Here is a 23,973-nt window from a genome sequence, read left to right on the forward strand (position 1 = left end):
CTTGCAAGATATTTAATAAACTGCTTCTTTAAACCAATATATGAGGACCAGTAGCTAATTTTGTCTCACCAGTGTTTTTTGGGAAAAGTATAGAGCAATTATGTGGTGCATTTGCTCTCAGCCATAGAGCAAATGCACCACATAATTGATCAACATTTCAAGAAATAAATAAAAAATGATCCAAGTTCAGAGTCCGAATATTTAAAAAAAACACAAATTAAAGGATCTCTATTTTTTATATTAATCAAAGATTTGATGTATTTCAATAATTATGAAAAATAATATCAATGAAATGGCCGCCTTGGATCTTTTGCAGCAGGCGATCCTTTCGATGACTTTTTCGTAAATTTCTTGGTGGCTTTCAGATGCTCCAACGTTTTGGGCTTATCGGCGTAGACACTACTCCTTAGCGTACCCTCACAAAAAAATTGCACTGGGAACTTTTCACGCAAAACATTCATCGTTGCGATGTGTGGCAAGTTGCGCCGTCATCTTCGAATCGATTTTTACCAAAAATAATCAGTTATCATGCGCTCACCGTTGACTGTTACAGACCGTCCTTTATCGTTTTCAAAAAAACTAAGGCCCAATGACGCCGCCTGACAACAATGCGTACCATCACAGTCAAACATAATTATTAATCTTACAAAAAAACGAAACATTACTGTTGAAGTAATTTATTAAAATAATTTTTATTAATCACATTTCCAAATTTCAATATAGCATTATATAAGAATCTTTAAATTGAACATGTAATTATACAACCGCATATAATATTATAATATTGTAAAAATATTGTATTTTTCATAAATTAATGCAACAGCGGGTAACCATGATTGTATCCGAAATAGCCGGGATATCCAAAGTGAGACACTGGCGACACAGTTTTGGAGATGATCGGGGCGTGGTATGGGGCTGCGTAGCCGAGTGGAGCTATCGGAGCCACAGCTTTGGAGATTACTGGAGCGTGGATAGCCGGAGTTGCGTAGCCGTGGCTCAATGGCAGAGCACCGTGGTAAGCCGGATAACCGTGGTAGCCAAAGGGATAGCTGTTGTAGCCGCTGTAAGGTAGACCGCCATAGTAGCCACCGTATCCGAGGCCTAGAACTCCTCTCTTCTCTGTCTTCTTCTCTTCCTCTGCAGAGCAGACTGCAAGGAGAGCTAGGACAAATACCTGAAAAACAATTTATTTTTTAATTCAATAAAATAAGAAATAATGAAAAAAACATTAAATAATGAATTTTCAAAATAATATTAATTATTCGGAGCAGCTCCTCATATATATATCATTGAAGAGCTCAAGGCGACAGCCTATTGAGAAACAGTATGTTCTCGCCGAAAACTGGACGAAAAGTTGACTTGAGCGCATTAACCTAAAGCTGTAAATTCTTAAAAATTACCGAGCGTACCTACTGCGACGGCGCCGACAAATTTTTTATTGCTTTTGGCGTGAATTTTTGACTTCTGAGAAGTGATAATTGTTTTAGCACCAGGGAAAAATCCTATCTCACAATGATACTTTTATAATGTCACTGTTATTTATTTGTTTAAGTATTTGTTTTAAGTCGTTTTATTTTGTCACGATAGAGAAACAGGACGCTGCGACAAAATTTAGTGATTTACACGATTAAACTATTTTTTGACTTGAAATTGTTTTGGGTACAAACTAAAGAACAAAGTTTACAGACTCAAGGCAGTCGGATATTATACAGTAGCAAATCTACGAATATTTTATATGAAATGCTTCATACGATAATATAGTATTTTAACTTAATTTATAAAATAATTAAAAATATAATATTTAAATGTGCTATATATTTATATTTTGTATAAACTATATAGCTTGCATGTTTTTTACAGGAGTGCTATGGAGTATTTCACATTTCCTGAAAAACCTTTTTCCTAAAAATAATCCATCGATAGTTTTTCGTACTAATACATTATTAATTTGATTAAAGTTCATGCGAAATAAGTAAGAATTATATATTAATAACTATAGACAAAAAATTTGTGACTATAATTATTTTGTCAATATCTACTTAATTTATAAAAAATCTCAAACATGTGAATATTTATTAAGGTTTACTATAACATATTTAAAAATAGATTTGACTCACGAAAGCCTTCATAGTGATTATATTCTTGGATGCTGGACCTTCTCGAGCTACTAAGACCGTTCTGTGTTGTCGAAGAGATCAGGGAAGGCTTATATACCAGATTTGACCATATGACCATACGACCACACCCTCATCAGCCTTGCCTTTTGCACATACATACACTCTGATTGGTAACCCTTCCATTTCAATCATAACACTATAACAACGTTCTACTTTATACATATCAAAATCCAATGCTTTATGGTGGTCGGGATTTTTCTCGAACCTTGTGCATATAGAATAGGTGAAGGGGCCCGCATTGGGATTTTTAGTAAATACACTACACATAACACGAATACATTTGTAATATAATATAAGGATAGTAAGAAATTTAAGTAGTTTATTTATTATGATTGAAATTAATCTGAAAAAACACAGGCAGTGGACTTTTAATCTAAAGAGTGAAATCTCTTAAGGGTATGCACTTCAATACATGATTATAGAGATTCTTGCCCATTGAAAAAGCTACCGATATTTTTTGTCAGTATACAAAATACCATTATGGACAAACGACCGAATTAGTTGAGAGGCCGATAGGTACAAGGCAAAGATATTATCACAAGTTTTCACAAACATTTTGTAGTGAAAGTTAAATAACTATGAGTTTTTTGACTGATTCCACGCGGCAAGCATGCGAAGCCGAAATAAGTAAAACCGTGTCTCAGATCACTCTTTGCGTGGCGTTCGATCCAAATAAAATATTGAGCGATGTCGTTTTTCGTAAATTTTTATTTTTAAAAGCCTGTTTTATTTTTATTATTGCATTTTATTTTGTTTTGCAAGTTGTTAAAATTATTTTCCCTTATAGAGAAAATAGAAGAACGTTTTGTTATTTTTATTCCAGTATTAGGATACATCATAAATTAAGTCTAGTCTCTTCAATTGTATGAGCTTAACTTTTAAATGTAATATGGTGTGAATTCAGTTGTGCAGAACTGTAGTGTGTCTCAAGTCGAAATATAAGTAGTAGAACAATAAAATGTTGACTTCCTGAAGTGTCTTTAATGTGTTATATTAGCGCTTATATAATTTTTTGGGATATATTAGAAGTACTTCACTCTTTCCTATTTTCGATCTTCTGCTAATGCGACGTTTGGGGCGGAAACAGACTTGTTATTATCTGTTACTTTTATATTTAGAATAATGTTTAAAACAAACATATTTAACACTTATTTTGCAAGTCTCAAATACTTATAGCAATTAATTTTATTGAGCTTTTAACAAATATTTGCGCAAGGGGCTGTCATGACAAATCATACATATTTGGTTCATATAAACTACTGAAATATTTGTCTTATACATAAATATATTTTTTCAAAAAAATAATAATTCCATAAATTTTACAGATATTTATTGACTATTTAATATGATTATAATTGACAAGATACACTTAAGAAATTACAAAAATATTTTATATTTTTTGCCTTTTCTTGGTCATCTTTATATTTTTCGATCATATGTTTTTTTATAACTTTTTGTCCATATCGGCTATGTATACACATATGTTATAGACTTTATGGCTTTCGAGTTTTTGTTTTTTTAATAGATTTTATTTAGTCCAACAGATATGTTTTATTTGTAACAAATCATTTATTATTGTCTCAAAAACCATCCCTGCTATTTGACACGATCATACCTAAGAAAAGAGCATAGTACTACAATATAACGATTGCAGTTCATGCGGTTAACAGTATTACTGCCATTACATAATACTAACACGACACACTACGTCGTCACCAACAATTTATTATATTTAATCTCACAACAATTAAACAACATTCATAACAATTAGATAAAGTAAGATAAATATATAAATCAGTTACGCGTCGGTTATGAAATAGTGTTCATTATCATATTAGACAAATTCCTCTCTAAAAGGATTACAAGACAAGAAAAAAACTTTAAACCAATCAAGATCTTATTTTTCACTCAATTAAATTATGTATGTAATTGCTCTTAAATTAATAGTTTTCCACCTCTGTCCTACTCTACGATCGTGATACACTTATTTTCGGTATTTCATATTTGTTTAGTTTCATTGTGGAACGAAAGTGAGAGGTTTGCAAAAATGTAAGAATTGTTCCAATTGTAACAATGCATCTGAAAAGGTCGGACGCAATGGATTCTGATCTGGCAGAAAAGTGCTAAATATAAGGTTGCAAAATCGGCATCGGATTGAGATTGTTCCGCTAGATAAGATATTATACAAAATAGCCACGAGGGATTTCGTAGTTATTGATCAGAAACGACGGATGTTTGAACTGAAAGGAAAGGAATTAGATTTTTTTTAAATGCATGACGCTATTTAAAAAGAATAAAAAGATCAGCGGATATTGATTGTTGACAAGGATATTGCCAGCGCCTGTGTTTTGCTATAAAACAATATTGCGAAACGAGAATGAACTAATGACGTGATCAAAAGTGAAGTTCTGATCCACGACTTGGAAGTACTCGATCCATCATAATTTTAGATAGGAATGAGTTTGATACTGTTACATTATGACACAACATACATTATTTAAATTATTCATTTTATAATTATATCATATATGTTGTATAAACCGACAGTACGGCATGGAAAAACTGTCCCAATTATGCTACAAGATAATTTATTAGGTGATAATCAAATCGAATTTTATTTAAGCAAATTTTGAATCGTCTCTCTTTAAAAAATACAACAATATAAATTAGCAATATTATATGAGATGTAACAACCATGGCATTTTCAAATATTTTTATGATATTATTACACAAAGAAATAGCAAGCTAATGCTGATCACAGAAAATAGCACGGATTCCGTCGTAATAATGGTTTATTGCATAAATATAAGGGATTCGTTCAACTTCAAATCTGAAAAGAAATTAAAGTCTGCATAACTTTCACTCTCTTTTATGCTGGTTTCGAAATCGAAAATATTTACATACATACATTTATATAAATAAATTCTAAAATGGAAAAATGCAGCAAATTCGTTTCGATCGAAAATAAATAATGCCGGTTTTGCGCAATACGGATTACGCGTGAAACAATGCAAATTATTCAGCGAGCGCTAAAAGCTCGACTATTGTTCGATTATATGCAATTTTACTATCGATTCTAACGACTGTGCAACGATCAATTAGAAGGTGGTAATGTGGAATAAATAGTGAGACAAACTATTACGTGAATTGTTCCGCAATTCGTGCAGATCGTGCTATGCGATAATCTGTTTTAAATAAAAATTTTCAATAAAAAAATTGTTTCTTTAGTATTTTACCTCCCATATATTCAATTAAGCAAAACAGTAATAATGTGTTCAATTATATCCATTTGGTTTTGTTTTATATTTACATATATCTATATGTTCATCTCCTGTACCTACAATACTTTATATTTTTGATTTTCGGATATTTTTTTGTATAGCGAATGTAATGTCCGAATGTAATGTTACTCGAATGCATCTACTATAAAAAAAACAGCAGGTCATCAATTATACATTTAATATTTCAATGTTAGTTATTAAATTTCGATTTTTATATAAAAAATGTTGGGACCATCCATAATTGTTGCGTCGAAATGTTATTTATATTGTTATTAGTGTCATAAAACTAATTGAATTGTGTCCCTTAGTGGTTAGGTGTATCAGCACGGATGACCATTAATGCTATCAATTATTAATTCCGAAACAATTCTATTAAAAACCGTTGGATTTTATTATTTTTATTATAATATATTTATTTAGATAATATGGCTAATTGTTTATACACTAAGCAAATTTAATCAAAATATATACATAAAACATAATATAAACATAAGTAGAATTAATATTTTAATTTTTTTTTCATAATGCACAAAGGTGTTTCTTTATTTCATTGAGGAAACCCGCTACATTTTAATTTTTGTGGATTGTTCTAGGAGTATTATTATACAAATTCACTCATCCGTACATTATTCCCCTGGACGTACTCGTTTTCTTATTATGCTTAAATTGTCTCTATTTATAGTATTAAACCTATGCACATCTTTAGTTTTTATTTAATATTTAATAAAATACTCACAGGTAACAGATTAATTTCTAACTTATATATAAATACTAAGACATTCGTCTTTAACGTTTCTTGAACATCCGACCATTCTAATCTATCAATCATACTTCTACAACTAGTAAATCTATTTTTATTTAAAACTATTCTCATTGCCCCATTTTGTAATTTTTGCAACATCGATTTATCTAATTTATTAGGCTTATATAATATTGTTGCACAATAATTAAAGTGATTAATATAATATAATACTATTGTATTTTTTGTGTTTACAGGCAGTTCTCGAGTTACGACCACCTCGACTTATGACCATTCGGAGTTACGACGAAAAAAAGTTGTAAAATTTTTTTTTTATGTCATATACATAATTTCAAGACTGGTTTGATAACTGTTTCATTCCAGAAGTAAAGAAGAAATGTGATGAAAACGACATAGCCTTTAAAATTTTATTGATTCTTGACAATGCTCCAGGCCATCCTCCACAGTTAGGGGAATCACATCCAAGTATAAAAGTGGTTTATTTACCTCCAAACACCACCAGCATTCTACAGCCGATGGATCAAGGGGGTATTGCTAACTTCAAAGCCCATTGTTTAAGAATCACTTTTGCCCAAGCAATTGCAGGAACAGACAAACATTAGACATTGAGAGAATTTCGTAAAAATTACAACATCTTTCATGCAATAAACAATATCTCAAAAGGATGGTCCAAAGTAACGACGAATTGTATGAACGGCATATGGAACAAACTCTTAAAAATATATAATGACAATATGTATTTTAATAAACAAGGGGAAATAGATGAGATAGCAAATATTATTGTAAAATGTGCTCAACAACTTAATCTGGAAGTTGATAATGAAGATGTAATTCATCTTTGGGAAAATGATGTTGAGGAACTCACAAACCAAGATTTGATTGAGATTGAGGAACAACGAGTTGTAGAAAAAAATGTAATGGAGCTAAAAGAATTAGATGAACTCGAAGAACCACCAAAAAAATTGTGTTAAAAGACATGGCTGCAGCTTTTAGCCAAATCAATGATGCTTTTAAAAAAATTGAAAATATGGACAAAGACATCGATAGATCTTCGAGGGTACACGGCCTTATTCAGCAAGCACTTGCGTGTTGTTATGAAATTTATAGAGAAAAGAAACAACAAACTGTACAAACAAACCTGGACGTTTTTTTAAGAAAAACAAGCACTATCACTGCACTCGCTGAAAAATCTCAAGAATTAACAATGGATATCAGTAGCACAGATGATAAAAATACTCTAGATCAATTCTTATAAATGAATTATTTATGTAGATATTTGCTAAAAAGTATTTAGTTAACAACTTGAAGTCAGCAATAAAAGTGGTTTTTGTATTTCGCATGTATGCATTGTTTTTAATTATTTTTTGTATGATTTTCGACTTACGACCTTTTCGAGCTACGACCAAGGTGGTGGAACGGAACCCCGTCGTAACTCGAGAACTGACTGTATACTTAACATATTTATCATCCTAGATATTATACCTATTTTTCTACTAATTGTTTTTAATATGTAATTACGATGTTCCTTAAAATTTAATTTTTTATCTACAATTACTCCTAAATATTTTATATTACCAACTACATATTTCTATATTAAAACGATAATTCATTCTTTAAAAAAGTACACGTCATCGACAAGTATGAATGACCGAAATCAAATTATTGTAATACTATTAACTCGAACATATTATAATTCGCCTATAAACTGGAATGGAGTGTTTCCATAGTGCAGTGCTTTAGTCGAGCTCTAATCGATGTAATTTGCTTTGCCGCTACATTATCATATTTTATATTTTTGGGCACGGAATATGACAAACAATTTAAAATAAAAATGAATCATTACATCGTGATCATTTCGATATAAGAATAAATTTCACTATTTTTATTTTATACAATTAAAAGTAATAATCGACACTAATTGCACGTTAACAGTGACGCGCTATAAAACAAACTATATTGCACAATAAGAATAACTTCCCAATACTGCTGCAATTATATGCATATAAAAACGCCATTTCTTTTCATATTATAAATAATTTTCTTCATAGCGCGTAATTAAATAATGTCGCGTGCGTTATAATATTACATTGCTTACAAAAATATCACTGTAAACATTCATAAATATCACTTTAGCAGGCGATGCACGCAAACGTATATAAAAACTGAAATTTTACCAACAAACTCATCAGTCTATGACTTTCGTTCGATTCACAAACATGACCAGTATGAAGGCTTTGGTTAGTGTGTAAATTTTGTGTTAAAATTGTAATGGTTTTGATTTGATATCTATAAATTGCAGAATCTATTCTTAATTGTGCTTATGATGAGCGAATCGAGTGTCAAATGTGCTTCAGAACGAAACAAACGAGCAATATACGCCATTAGTTTAGGACACCATGGATATAATATGCCAACAGCTTTACCATATTATAATCCATATAACCTACCAATTATCCATCCAAGACAAATGATGCAATCAGCTTCTTATATGTCACCGATGATACATACCGCTCCGGTAAAATATATAAACATAGGTCACATGATGCCTACCACAACCAAATACATGGCTGTTCCTATCTTAAGATATATAAATCAGTGGCAACCAAGCTATGGAATGCAAGTACCGAAGTTTTATCAACCTTTTCAAAGATGGGTATAAAAAATAAAATTATAATATTGTTGACTTATTTATTAATAAATATATTTAAAAAAAACTCTTTATATGCAGTAATTATATCACCATGTTTCTAATTGTATCCTACCCTTTTCCTGCATTTCTTTAAAATATTCCTCACATTCGTCTTTACTCATTGATCCTTCTTTAGATATCACATTTTTAATACTGCTTTTAACTGCGTCGGGCATATCTTTAGAATTACCAGCCACAAATATATAAGCTCCTTTTTCATTTAATAAATTCCATAGTAGGGTTCCATTTTCTTCTATTTTATGTTGAACGTATCTATAAAATAAAATTAATTAAACAAATACATAAGTGTTTTATGCTTAATTAACTTAACAAACATTTTATTGACTTGATCTCGCGAGAATGCAGATATTAGAATCAATTTTTGGTTTTCATGCATTGCTTTTAGATAATCTGAGCAATGAAAATCGCCAAGTTCATTCCTACACCCGAAAAATAGAATGAGCGTATCTTTTGAAGCTTCATTCAAAAATTCCTTCTCCATTATTAAGCTCCTAAAAGGGGCTAATCCTGTCCCTGGACCGACCATTATAATAGGCGTGTTCTAAAATATATTTAATATTTATTAAAAAAAACCATCTCAATATCACAATTACCCACAAAAATACCTTATCTTGTGGAAAAGAAAAAGTCCCTTCTTTAATCCAACCTAAAACATTATCGCCAACATTAAGTTCTTTCAACCAATTAGAACATAATCCCAACCTCGGATTTTTCAGCTTTGAATAATAATTAACGACGGCAACCAATAAAGCAATTTGGTTATTTTCAACAGCTTTACAACTGCTCGCTATCGAAAATGCACGTGGCTTTATACAAGAAAACAATTCAAAAAGCGATTCTAATGTCAATTTTGATGTTGAATGATGAAAATCCTCTAGAACCTATAAAAAAAATATTCACATAAGAAATATGTTATTTTGAAGTTATAAATACAAACTTATTACCTCGATAATATTTCTTCTTGGTCTATTACAATAATTAAACAATTCCTCTTGACCTTCCGGTGAACAAAACTCAATACATTTATTTTTCTCGAGTGTGTTCTCAGATACGTGACCGAGAATAGAGAAAGCATATTTTTTAGGAATTGTCGATAAATCCCAAAATTCTTCTACGATTTTTATCAGTTTAATAGGCTTAGAAAATATTTTAGGAACAGGCATGTCTAAAATGTAATTAAAATATTAATATAAAGATTTTTTTATACATAAAAAATTAAATTCACCTGAATATATTTCAGTAATATTAATCATATCATCGGGTTTTAAGTTCAATTCATGATCTTCAAAGATCTTAAAAAATCTTTCGACCGTCTTATTAGAATTTTTAGGTCTTACATACAAAACATCTCCAACCTCGTAATCTTTGAACGGTTTATCAAGTGCTTCAAATTCCAATAAACGAACATCCTATCCCAAAACATAATTATGATTTGAAATACAGTATATTTTAAAATTTAAATTAAACTAATAAGTTCTATAATACTTGAAAATGATCTTTGGACGTAGTCCTAGTGTTGCTCTTCAACTTCATAACAAATTGTTCTTCGTTTTCATTCTCTAAATGTGCCCTTTGATATAAGCTCATTGAACTATAAAACTGCTCATCTAAAGCGTGATTTGTAGAAATTTTCCACCTTGGAACAAAAGCCGGTACAATATCTCTATCAATAGTAAATTCAGTATCAGGAAAAAATGATTTAAGTGAATTCCATAGCTTCTCCGTCCACGGCTCAGCGATTGAATCGTGACTCAGATCATGCTGATAATCACACAATCCTAAATAACATAAATTAAATGGGAAAAACTATTATTTATTATTATAATTAAAATATATTATCTTACCAACGTCGATCAATTGATTTCCACCCAATTGCAACAAACGTTTGCTCAATTTCTTAGCCGGATAATTAAATTTCGAGTAAGTAGAATCTCCGAGTCCCAAGACGGCAAAGCGCAAGAAGCTCAGCGAATTCGAAGGCAGGTTTTTTCTTAGTAAAAACCTCCAAAACTTTTTCATATTGTCCGGTTCTTCGCCGTCGCCGGTCGTTGCGCAAATGAATATGACAAACGGCTCCTTAATTAGATTTCGGATATCATAATCGTCCATAGCCATCACGGGGCCGGTGAAATTTAAGCGTCTAAACTGGCGCCAGAAGCCTTCGGCCATTTCTTGAGCTGTGCCAGTTTGGCTGCCGTATAATAATACTACTCTTTTTTCCATTTTCATGTCCATCTTATTTCAATGCACTAAAAAAATTTCAAAACATAAGCTTATAAAAATGTATCATTAAAAATTTGAAAAGTTGTGTTACGGAAATTAATGATAAGCTTTATCATAAATAAATTTGAATTAGTAAATAAGTCGTTTAAATAAATAATATTGATATCATATTGTTTAAAAGCAATAAATGATATAATTATATCGCTTACAACATAATCTGACCTTATCAGACGTCAAAGTTTTCAGCAACTGTCAAACCATTTTGGTCTTAATAGACATTATTTTGAGCTTAATCTTGACCATAGAGGTTAATTTTTATAAAATACCATCAATACTATAATATGTTTTGGATGGTACAAAAAGATATATTTTAATATTATTTTAAGAAATTCATTATTAAAAGTATATGCATATTTTTCTTATAAGGGGACATCAAAATATTTCACTAGCGTTAGGGCAATTTCCATTTTTCTGGCGCACTTACCGGTCTTCTGGAACAATAGTATTTTATAGAGATCAAAAGTAAACATTACGTCTGTGTTATGAACTTCAGATGCACGCTGTTACAATTGAAGGATTCTACCGGTCTTTTTTGAATTCGCAATCTTGGTAGCTCCAATTATAATTTATAATAAATATGTATTAGTTCTTAGTATATAGTATTTTTTTAAGCTTGAAAATTTTCTGCGTCGTTTACCATCTTATGATGGCCATTTTAAGTCTCTGCTCCTCTACCTGACCATTCTAAGAAAGTCATAGGACAAAATACTAGTCTGCTAGTCTTTATCTTATCACACCAGAACCGTCGTATAGCCGTGCTTTCTTGTTGATGGGGAGGTAAAAGTTAATTAATTATTTGGTGTTATGCTTTCCTTGAACATATTGTTTTATAGAAATATCATCTTCTATTTTTCCTAAAAATTCATCGAACTTAGTAGATACCACAAGAAAATAATAATATAAATCTCGATATCTCGGCTATAACTTAGTAGGTGATGGTTTTTATGTGTCTTCCACATCAACATCTTCAATTTCGTGCCAAAAATTATCGATTATCATGCGTCTACAGCGCTCACCATTAACTGTTACAGTCCGACCTACTCGTTTTCAAAAAAATAAGACCCAATGCCACCACCCGATCTCAATGCGCACCAAGCAGTCACTTTTTGGATATGTAATGGTATCCCGTAAATCACATATGCAGCAATTTTGCATATTAACATACCCAGAGAGGTGAATATGTACCTCACCAAAAGAAAACAACTTCCTACTGTTCCAACACCAAATCTGCATTATTTATTCGCTATCCATTGTCTCTGCGCTTCAGTTCTTGTGTTATCTGAATTTTATACAGATGTAGATGGAAGTCCAGATGAAAAATACACCAAAGGTGATCCATAAGAAAAGCATAAAAGCTGCGAATGTCGACGAATCGACAATTTCGGGTCTTCGGCGACATCTTCACCTTCGGCTGCAATATTTTTGGCTGAACGAGTGCCATGATGATGCATAGGCCTTACCCTATCTCCAAAGTTTCGAACCTATTTAATTTTTTCCCTACGTTGCGATTTGTTCGCTCAGTTTAACGAGGAAACTGATCATAATCTTCCCGTAAATTTCGATACACAGTTACAGTACAAAATTATTTATTTTAAGCAATTAAATAATGCTAACGCATTGATCGGTGGTTAAGCAATCCATTTCGTAAACGTATTGCTGCAAACTAACATTTGACACTTTGAACATGTGTGATTATTGACAGCTGTCTGATTTACAGTGCTGCCAACCTAATAAATATGAATTGGATCAACCTGTATTTTCAAAATGATAATTTCAATTAATTTGCATAGATTCAAGTAATGCCAATACTGCATCTGAATTTTCTGCTGCAGAAAAAAAGAATCTTATTAGAACCATATTATAAATATTCTTGCGCAAGCAAAATTTAAATGTATGGGTTTGCTTTGAATTTTGGATATTAGTGAAAAAATATTATTTTAAGTGGGAAAGCTTAGATATTTAAAATACATTTGTGATATTTCTTGTGCAAAACTGTGTATTTGGTGGTTGTTTATGATAAAAACCAAGTATCGCGCGAAAATCAACGTGAGTGGTGGTGTATCTATGATTTGAAAAAATATGCTGTGATCGACGGGCTCATCCATCCCACTAATTAAAATTAGTTGAATTTGTGCAATTACATACACGATTACCCGGATTACCCAAAGTGTACTTGTTAGAATTTTACTTAAAACGCTTTGAGAAAATTTGGATTCAGCGAGAACACCATTACTCGAAAATGTTTGGACACCACTGTTCTAGCACTGTTCTAGCCGTTATTATTGTAAATATTTTAAAATAAATTTTAGATAAAGCTGTGAACTAACATAACTAAACAGTCGGCGTATCCCGATACACAACATGTTTCAAATATGTTGTGTATCGGGATACGTGGTGAACTGATTGTTCTGTGGTCTGAATCCAAAACACGTGTATTTGTATGTAAGTTTTATTAAGTTCGGCGTGTACTAACCGTTTTGTAACGCCGATCGGAGCCGACTGGCTTGTCAAACATTGACAAATCCGAACGCCGTAAGACGGCGTTCGCGAACGTGTACAATAGGCGAAACGGGCTTCAATACTTAGTGCCCACCTAAATGAATCCAAAGCCCAACACAACGACGTTGACAGTATGCGAAACAGTTTACATTAAATTAAGTGTTGCAATATCTAAAAATGTATCAATTTGTTTTTTTACATATTTTTTAATATCGAAATTTTCCCAATTTTTCCCACCGCCATTTATTCCTACCCAAAAAAGTCGGTTTTTCCTGAGAATAAATCCGTGTTTTTTCCGGCGGCACGTCTTATGTATATTATTTGAAAAAAAATGTAAAAAATATATTGTGTTTTATTGCGAACGTTCGAAAAGTCACGCGTGCTTGACGTCATGGAGTCTGAGTAGGAAATGCGTTTGTGTGCGTGCTTAAACAGTGACAAAAAGGCATAGCGTGATCTCGTTCTAAGCTCGATTAAAACTATTTCGGCCTCTCGACAGTTAAAATAAAGTATAGTATCTTATCTATAAATTATGTTTAGTTTTGTGTTTAATTTTAGCGTTGTTTTATTCCTAGAATTATATTTTTATTTATTAAAAAATATGGAATCTTAATATATTGGTAATTGATTATATTACCCCTAAAATGATAATTGTATTCCATATTTATTTTCCCGAGCTATCTGTGCGCATGCGCAGAACGGCAAAACAACAAATTGATAATGGCGGACGTCGGGATTAGAGTGCGTTTTCTCCGCCGTCTCTCGCCGCAGGAGTGATAACGACGGCGGCTGCAGCGGCGTCGCCTTGTACCTATTTGTAGGTCCATCTGCCGTTTGCGGTCTCTTATCGGCGCCGCAGTCGGTTTGTTTACGATTTCAAATATCGGCGCAATCGACGTCAGTGCTGCCAACGTCGCGCCGGTGTACGGGCGGCCGGAGAGGAGCCGCGGTCATGGTGGAGGAGCCGCGCTGCGTCGCCTCTGGGCTCCGAGGTACCTCGAATCCGTCGTCACGCACCCTACGCGTTATCGCTTCGCTCGCGCTATTGCCGCGACCGATGAGAGCGACGCCCTGCGTCAGTGCCACACTCATCATTCACAGTATCACAATATCACAGTGGCGCGAGGATTAACGCTTTTATCGTGTTTGCTCTATTTCTACAATAATATTGTGAAACGTGCAAAAGTCTCTTTGACCATCGCGTCGATCGTACACTCAATTCTAGCGAATAAGATGATCGAATTGGACATTCTAAAATTTACATACCAGGCATGATCGATTAATACGCATTTTAATTCGACTTGCTCCTCTGCATGTTTCATAGAAACACATCTGTCATTTTTCTTATAGAATTCAAATTAGAACATCAACGGTATATGGATCCTTATCACCTCATAATGTTATTTATATCATCTATATACAATAGTATCCTAGAACTAAATGAGCGTTGCTTCTCAGAATATCCACCTCACCTCACTGAATATCCACAGTATCATTGTTCACGGTTCAGATTAATTATTTTATTATATTTAATTGAGCATTCTAGCGAATAAAAGTATGTATTTTAAGTTGCTTTATTGTTAAGCAGATCATTCACAATCAATTTTGAATTAATCATTGATGTTTCATAGAAAGATAAGAATACTTGTTCATCTTGCATTTATATTATCAGCTCAGAATGTTATTTATTAATTAATTAACTTGAACTTAATACAACAATCGACTCACAGACAATTGTCAACACGCCGCTTCACTTCACCTCTGTGACCACAGAACGGACCTCGGCATTATCTTCCAATCTTGAACGCATATGACGCTGGTTACTTTTTCTCAACTTAAAGCTCGGCAATATTTTTTAGAGTTAACCAGACAGCGTTAGATTATTCTTGTTGATGTTGCACTAGCGGCAAAATAACCTTTGAGTGGCCACAATCATTTTTCATTTTTTTTTCAATATGAAACCGTAAGTCAACATATTCTCTTTATTTTAAATACTTTAGTTGCTAGTTCTAAACCCTTAAATTACCTGATATTTATTCTAAATATTAATCTCAAATATAAACTGCCCCTCATCATTCATCATATCGTTGTTTAGCAGGAACATCACTTAAGCTTTTTCCAGGTTCATGGTATTTCTATAAATTACATGCATTTTTCTGGCCAGAATCCACCTCTAAAGCAATCAAATTATGCCATCGTCGTCACAGTAGATACGCTCGGTTATCTTGCGTTCATATTAAGACTTTTTATAACAATATTACGACTTACAATAAATGAGAATCCAGTGATCCATATATAAACCGAATTTTGACCAATAGAAGAGCGCAAAAAAACAATTATCCATTCTCAGAAGTCAAATCCACATCAAAAGCAATAAAATAGTGTTGTCGCTGACGCAGTGGGAACGCTCGGTAACGAGCGTTCCCCCTGCATCCGCACCCACGCGATTTTATTGCTTTTAACCTGAATTTTTGACTTCTGAAAAGTGATAATTATTTTTACGCCCTCCTATTGACCAAAATTCGGTTTGAATATACTTTGAACAAGTCCATAGTAATATCGGTAAGGATAGCTATTATATTTTTAAAACGGTATAATATCGAAGTAGAGACGAACTATGGAGCAATATGCGAAATGTAACGTCTGTCTATACTTCTTCTTCCACGTACACTATTTTCACCTAATGAAAGTTCTAAAACTTGTATTAGGTTACATTTTCCTCAACAAATTAAATTAAAAAAGTAAAAATTAATTGCACTTGTAATTTCACAAGGTCACCCTATTATATTTTCTCACCAATACTATGACGATGAGCGTTCATATCTTGGACGGACCGTAAATGTATATATTACTACATATGAAAAAGTTGAAATCATATAATTTTACTAGCACCTGACAGATAAATAATATTTTTACCGGTAAAAATATATATCTACTGTTGAAAATGTATTTTAATATGATTTCACTAAAATGACATGTTTTTAAAAATATTTTCGGTATAAATTCGTGACTGTTTATTTTTCAATTTTCTTCGAAAGATAATCCTAGAATTTCTAGTTTAGAATCAGGGACGTCATTTCAGCTTTTTCAGAGGGGAGGGAATATTTCGATTTTATTAAGATTCATAATACACTTGGGTCTCTTTTTAGGCATATTATTTTTAATATGGTTTTAAACTTATGCGGTTTATATTTCAAGAAATATTTTTTAAACAAAACAAAGTTCCAAGTTTATTATCATCATACTCGAGAGATGATTTATTAGAAAAAACGAAACGAACGCTCGTAATTTGGATTGAAGAACCTAACTAAAATTTAATTCTTATAGGTAATTAATTAATTAAGGAAAACGCTCTTGAGTTTCATGAACAGGACAACCAAATGATGTCCCTGTTGTTTAGTTTTATCCTACAATAATATAAAACGTAAAAATGAATCAGTTTGTCACTTCACCTTGTTTGGTTGTTCAATTAGTATGCAATTTTTGAATTTCTATCATTGTTTTAATATATAGAAAATTAATAAACATCATCATATTCTTAAACTTAATCATAATATCAATTTCTGATATCTTGTAGTTCACATTTCCGATCAGGTTTCATTACGCATCCAACGTCATGTGTTAAAGTAAAGAATCCACTTCTCATCTTCAGTAACAATTAGACTCAAAAATAAATCTTTCTGTTCTAGAATCATTAATTATTAGCATATTAAAATTCGCTGCGTGAGGTTTTCCTCAAACAATTTATGAGATACGCATATTCTGAAAATTAACACTTTTCGTGATTTTTTAAATATCTGTGAACCGATGTAGGCGACTCTTTGAGCTTTTGTGCTAGTTTCTGTATCGGTAATCTCGGACCTGTTTTGATGACGGCCCTAATATCCTCACTAACAACCCACCCTTACATAGATATTCAATGTCAAAATATCCAGAGTAAAATTTTTAGAACCACATTTAACACTTCCTGAATTTAATGGCATCCCTGCCCTTTGCATTACATATGTTTTTAACTGCTATTGTCACATTATGACATTTGAAACTCGTATAGCTTAATTAAGATTATATTATCTCCACTGCCATTGTTGATTTAGATTTGAAAATATCGAAACAAAAAATATTCCATTACTAAATAGCATCATTGATACGACTACTGTTAACAAACGCCGAAAGAATAGTGAAATTATCATTCATTTATAAAAATTTATACATTTTTGCAAATGTAAGAAAAAATCGCAACATAATATGTATAGCTTTGTTTGTTGTTTAGACTATTATATTATATATTATATAATAGGTTAAAATAAATGCCATAAGAACTATTTCGTTTTCTTCGAATTTAAACAATGGTTATTATTACTACTAAAATATTTGCTGATTATTTGCTATGAAAATATATTAATATTTGAATTGTTTTTGTATTTGTAACGTTATTGGTATTTTTTATTGCATTTAGTCTAGAAAATCTAGATAATGTAAGTTTTCAATGATTACAGATAGAAGATGCATATGTGAATAAAGGAACGATTCGGCGAAATGGCAATTAGAGCTTGTTTTGAAATCGGTCACGAGGCAGCCATCCGTGCGAAAAGACCGAGCGAAGTGTTCACTCACGATTGGGAGGTATTCGTTCGCGGGGTCGACAATGCAGACATTAGTCAATTCGTGGAGAAGGTAGTTTTTCAACTACACGACACGTTTCCGAAGCCCAAGAGAGGTATGAAGTGTTTTTATCGCTTTCGGCTCGATCGTATCTAATATGTGTTTATATTTTTAGTCGTTAAAGATCCACCGTACTGTGTGAGAGAATCTGGATACGCCGGGTTTACGCTGCCAATCGAGATCCATCTCAAGAACCGCGACGATCCTAAAAAGATCAAGTTCACCTATGAGCTGACACTCCAACACTCCGGGCCCGCCATCATCAGGGTGCAAAAAGAAAAATTCGTATTTAACAATCCATCCGAAGAGTTCAGACGGAAGCTCCTGAAAGGTGGTGCCGTCATTCAACCCAATAACGCTAATCATTATCTTGGACATCTGACCGTCGAACCGGAAAGGAACAGTCGGGACTCGTTCACCGACGAGAAAGCCTCGCAAATGATGGGCAAACCCAAGTTCGGAAGCGACGTCGCCAAGAAACACAAAACGAAAGAATACAAACCGGACGATACGCCGCGGGCTTCGAACAGTTTTAAAACCCTGTTCGGTACGCCGATACACAAAACGTCGACGATATCACCTGATCCTAAAAAACCATCCCCGAATCCGAAATCTGACAAAAAAGATAAAGAAAAGTCACATAAGGATATCGATAAACAGAAGTTGAAGTATGAAGCGAAGGAGAAAGAACACAGAGAGGAAAAGAAGATTAAAGAAAATGAGAAAGAGAAATCTAAAGATGATAAAAAACAAAAGTCACACAAAGAGAGAGATATTAAAGATGTTATTTTAAAAAGAGAGAAACCGGCGTCTCCGAGTCCGCAAGCAAAGCGGCCTTATATTCCTCCCATACATAGTCCGCCTCGCGGTCCTAGTCCTAATAACAAATCGAACAGCTCCGTTTCCAGTAAAGAAGAAAGTAAGATTGTCAAGGTTGACGAAACCAGGAACAAGCTCAATAGAAGCTCTGAAAGTAATCCCGATAAAGTAGAAAAGAAATCAAAGAAGGAAAAGAAAAACCACGATAAAGATAGGGAAAGTAAGAAAGAACATAAAAAAGAGAAAGAGGCCAAGATTCAGATCCACGAAAGTAGAGATACGAAGCCTAAAGAAGTTCCGAAAGATATTGGTTCGAGAGAATCTTCAAAAGAGTCTAAACCGCCGCCGCCACGACCAGAAAAGGTCGTAAACAAATTTTCAGCTGAAAACTTTCTCAAAGAACCAGTCGAGAAATATCTGCCACCTGAGAATCCTAAACATAAAGACAAAACGGATCGCGAAAGGAAACATAAACATAAAAAGAAAGACAAGAAACGTGACGAATCTAGCGATAAAAATAAAGATACGGGTCACAAAGATAAGAAACATAAGCATGAAAAACATAAGAATAAAGTCCTAGAGGTCAAAAATTCTCCGGCTTTAAGCGATAAAGTCGAAATTGTGACGATCGTCAGAGAGCCCGAAAAGAAAGAAATTCAAACGCCCAAGATTTTCAAAGAAAAGGAACGGAGTCAGTTGACGATATCTCCGATATCTTTGGATACTAGTTCGCAATCTAGTTCGAAGAGTGCGAGTAAGCATTCAAAATCGAGTAAAAACCCATTGGGATCGTTGTTGGAAGATTTACCGAGTACTTCTACTAGCAACTCTGACATTTCTAGTTCGTCCGATAGTGAAGAGTTATCGTTCGGTACGGATACATCTAAAAAATCGGCTAAAGTCGAACCGCCTCCGCCGCTGCCGAAACCGATATTGCCGGAACCGAAGCCACAAAAGCAAGAGGTGGTACAAAAAACACCAAAAAGCAAAGATAAAATGAAGTTAGAGAGTCGAGAAGAAAAAAAACAGAGGAAGAGGAAAACGAGTACAAAAGGCGAAGAGCCCGAGATCGTTCCGAAAGCTCCTAAGATCGACGAACCGGATCCGATTCCGAAAACCAAAAACCTAGAAACTTTCCATAAGGCGAAGGAATCTTCGTCTCGAGTCAAAACCGAAAAAGTCCAAGACGATGGAGTGTCGAGCAGTTTAACCGACGCTCTAGTGAAATGCGATTCGCCTGTGAACGTTATCGATAATGGTGTCGTAGAGTGCAATGAAATAACTCCCGATTACATAATGCAGCTGCAGGAGTTGCAGCAGAGGATTATGACGATACAGAGCAGCGACGAGCTGGACAGAATCGTCAAACTGATCGCTAATACAGGAAAATACGAAGTCACTAAGAAGACGTTCGACTTTGACTTGTGTTCGCTTGACAGGAACACCGTTCAGCAGCTCCAGGAGCTTATCAACTGCGAGTCGAGAGCTTAAGACGTATTTATTTCCTACAATCATTATTTATATTACGTTTGATGTGTTCGATTTGAGCAAGGTGATATATAGATAATGAGTTTCTTCTACTGTGCAATAAAATAATATGTATGTTGTTTTGAAGATTATAGTATGTCAACAACTCAATAGAGAATGAATCTCATCTGCAAAGTGAGACTATCGAGTGATAATATGACTTTTGGCTTCTTTATACGTTTGGCTTAATAATTTTATCTACAGATATTGTCGCATGAGTTCTGTTATGTTAGTGACTGTAGTCGCCAATTATGGGGTTTGTACTCTAACCGAGTACTTGATGTAATAAGATTAATTTACCGTTGATTTTGATATCTTCCAACGAATGAAATTCAGTCAACATTTACTCGCATAATCTAATAATAACGGCTATGAAACAGTCATTTATCATTTTTGTGCACATTAATCTTAGCCGAATTAAAATCATTCATTGAAGATATCCATGTTACAAATTAATAAACAGCATCGTTAACTGAGAACGACAGTTTTATGGCTTAATTTTTTTGCTATAAGCAGATTTTTACTTGCCAACTCAATTAATAATATCGTATTACCAATAGATAAGTGTTGAATATTTATTTGTTATAATTAATATATTATATAGATACCTTTGTAGTTATTTTATCTGCTCAGAAATAAAGTTCAAACTACGTGTTTTAAAAGTCATCATTTTTACATTGATGTCTCAAATATGTTTATTATAGTTTGAGTTACAATGCCTGAAATAGATTTTTTTTTATTAGAGATAGAGCAATTGTTAAAAACTAAACTGACTAAAACGTTCCTCAGGCTGTAAGAATTTATTAAATATTTCTTGTATTTTTAAGCGAGCTTATGCGACAATCTATTATTTATATTAGCTTAATTTATATTGTATATAAAACACTCGCACGCTTACACAATGCGAACTATTAGTTATTATTTATTTATTTTGCAAATATGTATATGCATGACATACCGTAATCATATCATCTATAAGCATGCGTATATTATATTCTTTTTATACTACAACAAAAATATAATACTCTTAGTTGCGTTAACAATATTATTTTCACTGTCAGCTATTTACGATAGTGTTGTGCAATAGCATAGTTTGTTTAATCAGGTCTCGTAAATTGTTTTTTGTTTTATTTTTAAGTTGTATTATTATTATGGAAAAGATTCTTTAGATGATATAAATTTTGCTCAATGATATATTTTATAAGCAACGGTTTGGTCTCATGAAAAATTAAACCGAAGACACATTGCCATATGGAAAAGTTTCTGAAATTAAGTGCGAGGCATTTTCAGTTATTTATTTATATAGTGTACTTTTTATTTTTAAACGAGTTTTATGTATGCCGATAATGTTATGATATATTCGGTTGTGATTGTGCGTTGTTCACACATATTTATAATAATGTATATATTGTTTCATTTAATTGATTATTTATTTATTAATTTTGGCTGCTTTGCCACTGTTATCTACAAAGAAAATTTACTCGTTCATATTGAAATTAAATTTTTAGCTTTGAACATGCGTGACAAATGTTTTGAAAAGTTTTAACGCTTCAGCAGGTTCATTCCTGCCATGATCAGTCTTCAATTGTAGTCTACGATGATGGCGGGAATACACTTATCGAAACGTCTTGTCAAAAGTGATAATTTAAACAAGATTCATAAATTATATATTTTTATAAAACCTCAATTTTTACACCATATATAAATAATAAAAATCATGTATGTACTTAGACGTTGGAATTGCGATAATAAAATCATAATTTGAACACTCATATTAATTACTTAAATAATGCTTTATTTAAATATCTTGTGCGTTTGCGAACGAGTCATCAATTTCAATGGAAGGGTGTGAAATAAATTTATGTCAATAGCACTTTTTTCAAAAGTAATATTGTTCTTTCTCTAAAACTCATAATGTCATTTTTTTGTATTCATATTTTTTATTCAAACTGAAGTATTTTTATATAAAAACTATTAGTTAATAATAGATTTAGAATTAGCACTTTGAGATGGTTTACGATTAATATTTGTGCTAATTCTCTTTTTGCCACATATTGATATACTTTTAAATCGCAATTCCGATTTCTAATTAATAAATATGTAATAGGGCCTTTACATTTATTTGCTCTTACCTGAAGCATTAGCAATTAGCATATCAAGTGTTACCGTAGATTTTTCATATATTTGTACATAATATTTAAAATCAGTTGCTTTAAAATTTATGAACGGTGACTGAAAGCCTATGTGTATTTAAAAAAGGTTGAACACGCATTTTATCTTAATAAAGAACCTAACAATCATAATATTATTTAATATATATAAATATGTGAATGTATAAATGTGTATGTAATATGTTTAAAATCCTGTGTAAATATCGTTTGTAAATTTTTTAGTTCTAGTGTTGATTTCGTTTTAAAATTTAATATTATGTCGTTTTTTTGTCGACTGATCAATATTCTTGTGTACCTTTTTATTGTTGTTGAATAGCTAACACGTGCGTCTTATCGCGAGTTGCAATAATCAATATACAAATTTTTCGTAGTCTATTACGATGCGTTAAGAGAGGGCCTTACGTGAACCTAACTGGTTTTTTATTCAATTAAAATGCACGTAAACGTAAAATTAATATATATCAAAAGTAATTTTTAGAGCATAGTGCATAAAATTATATTGGTAATATATAAAATATAAATCTTTAATAATGAATATATGAGAAAAAAGTACAAATCGGTGTAATGTTTAAATTTATTAACATGTTGATACAAAATATTCATCAGATTACATATTAAATGTTTTTATCGTGTATTATTCATAGTTATTACGTATTTACAAAATTTAAAAAATATGTGCGATTGTACGTAAAATACTTTTGTATGCACAATCGTGAATTTGTTGCAATGTTTTTTATTATTATTATGCAACAAAGGCGCTAGCTTGATCTCGAATGATGTGAAGGAATGTATGTTATGATTTGTATATGGTTTATTTTTATTTTAACGAAAAACTCGTAGAAAAACCAACCTTGTGTTTGCCTAGAAAGATTATTGTAAAACTTATATTGATCCAGTTTAATAAAGAAAATGCACAAAATTATTGGTTTAATATCTATCAAATATTGATAAAATAAATCTGTCTGTAACATTGCGTTTGATTCAAGCATAATTAAAATATCAATATGACTGAATGAAATGTGAAATGCTATAATAATAAATTTATACCATACGTTCTTTGTTTTGAAGTTAGAAACCCAAAAAG

At 32.3% G+C, this 23,973-nt stretch overlaps 3 protein-coding genes across 4 annotated transcripts; 1 reads left to right on the forward strand and 2 right to left on the reverse strand.

Annotated features, from left to right (window-relative positions):
• Nucleotides 1–748: 748 nt before the first annotated feature.
• LOC148239167 (uncharacterized) lies at nt 749–2,156 on the reverse strand. The gene is made up of 2 exons (XM_088191355.1): nt 2,118–2,156; nt 749–1,174 (listed from the first exon to the last, which is right to left on the reverse strand). Exons 1-2 carry the CDS (start codon nt 2,127–2,129, stop codon nt 812–814), a joined length of 375 nt encoding a protein of 124 aa, XP_088047481.1. The 5' UTR covers nt 2,130–2,156; the 3' UTR covers nt 749–811.
• A 6,738-nt stretch (nt 2,157–8,894) lies between these two features.
• Nucleotides 8,895–11,412, reverse strand: LOC148239168 (NADPH-dependent diflavin oxidoreductase 1). 2 transcript variants are annotated; one of them, XM_088191367.1, is made up of 8 exons: nt 11,361–11,412; nt 10,773–11,177; nt 10,414–10,706; nt 10,154–10,337; nt 9,873–10,093; nt 9,534–9,809; nt 9,243–9,469; nt 8,895–9,180 (listed from the first exon to the last, which is right to left on the reverse strand). In XM_088191367.1, the coding sequence occupies exons 2-8, from the start codon at nt 11,161–11,163 to the stop codon at nt 8,955–8,957; spliced, it is 1,818 nt and encodes a 605-aa protein (XP_088047493.1). In that variant the 5' UTR covers nt 11,164–11,177; nt 11,361–11,412; the 3' UTR covers nt 8,895–8,954. The 2 variants fall into 2 exon arrangements, with proteins under 2 accessions (XP_088047493.1, XP_088047502.1); XM_088191376.1 differs by having other exon boundaries at nt 11,374–11,410.
• A 3,198-nt stretch (nt 11,413–14,610) lies between these two features.
• On the forward strand, nt 14,611–23,808 carry ear (ENL/AF9-related super elongation complex transcription factor). The gene is made up of 3 exons (XM_088202259.1): nt 14,611–14,702; nt 18,207–18,427; nt 18,488–23,808. The coding sequence occupies exons 2-3, from the start codon at nt 18,247–18,249 to the stop codon at nt 20,680–20,682; spliced, it is 2,376 nt and encodes a 791-aa protein (XP_088058385.1). The 5' UTR covers nt 14,611–14,702; nt 18,207–18,246; the 3' UTR covers nt 20,683–23,808.
• Nucleotides 23,809–23,973: the final 165 nt, after the last annotated feature.

This window comes from Plectrocnemia conspersa, unplaced genomic scaffold, assembly GCF_051122295.1.
Source record: "Plectrocnemia conspersa isolate PC_06_02 unplaced genomic scaffold, ASM5112229v1 ptg000001l, whole genome shotgun sequence".
Lineage (NCBI taxonomy): Eukaryota > Metazoa > Arthropoda > Insecta > Trichoptera > Polycentropodidae > Plectrocnemia > Plectrocnemia conspersa.

What these genes read in the sequence shown, in the direction of transcription:
- LOC148239168 (XM_088191367.1), bottom strand. Translation starts at nt 11,163, where the DNA reads ATGGACATGAAAATGGAAAAAAGAGTAGTATTATTATACGGCAGCCAA. An exon ending in TATTACTGAAATATATTCAG is followed by an intron (nt 10,094 to 10,153) that starts GTGAATTTAATT and finishes ATTACATTTTAG; the next exon opens with ACATGCCTGTTCCTAAAATA. An exon ending in CGAGATCAAGTCAATAAAAT is followed by an intron (nt 9,181 to 9,242) that starts GTTTGTTAAGTT and finishes TTTATTTTATAG; the next exon opens with ATACGTTCAACATAAAATAG.
- ear (XM_088202259.1), top strand. Translation starts at nt 18,247, where the DNA reads ATGGCAATTAGAGCTTGTTTTGAAATCGGTCACGAGGCAGCCATCCGT. An exon ending in GTTTCCGAAGCCCAAGAGAG is followed by an intron (nt 18,428 to 18,487) that starts GTATGAAGTGTT and finishes TTATATTTTTAG; the next exon opens with TCGTTAAAGATCCACCGTAC.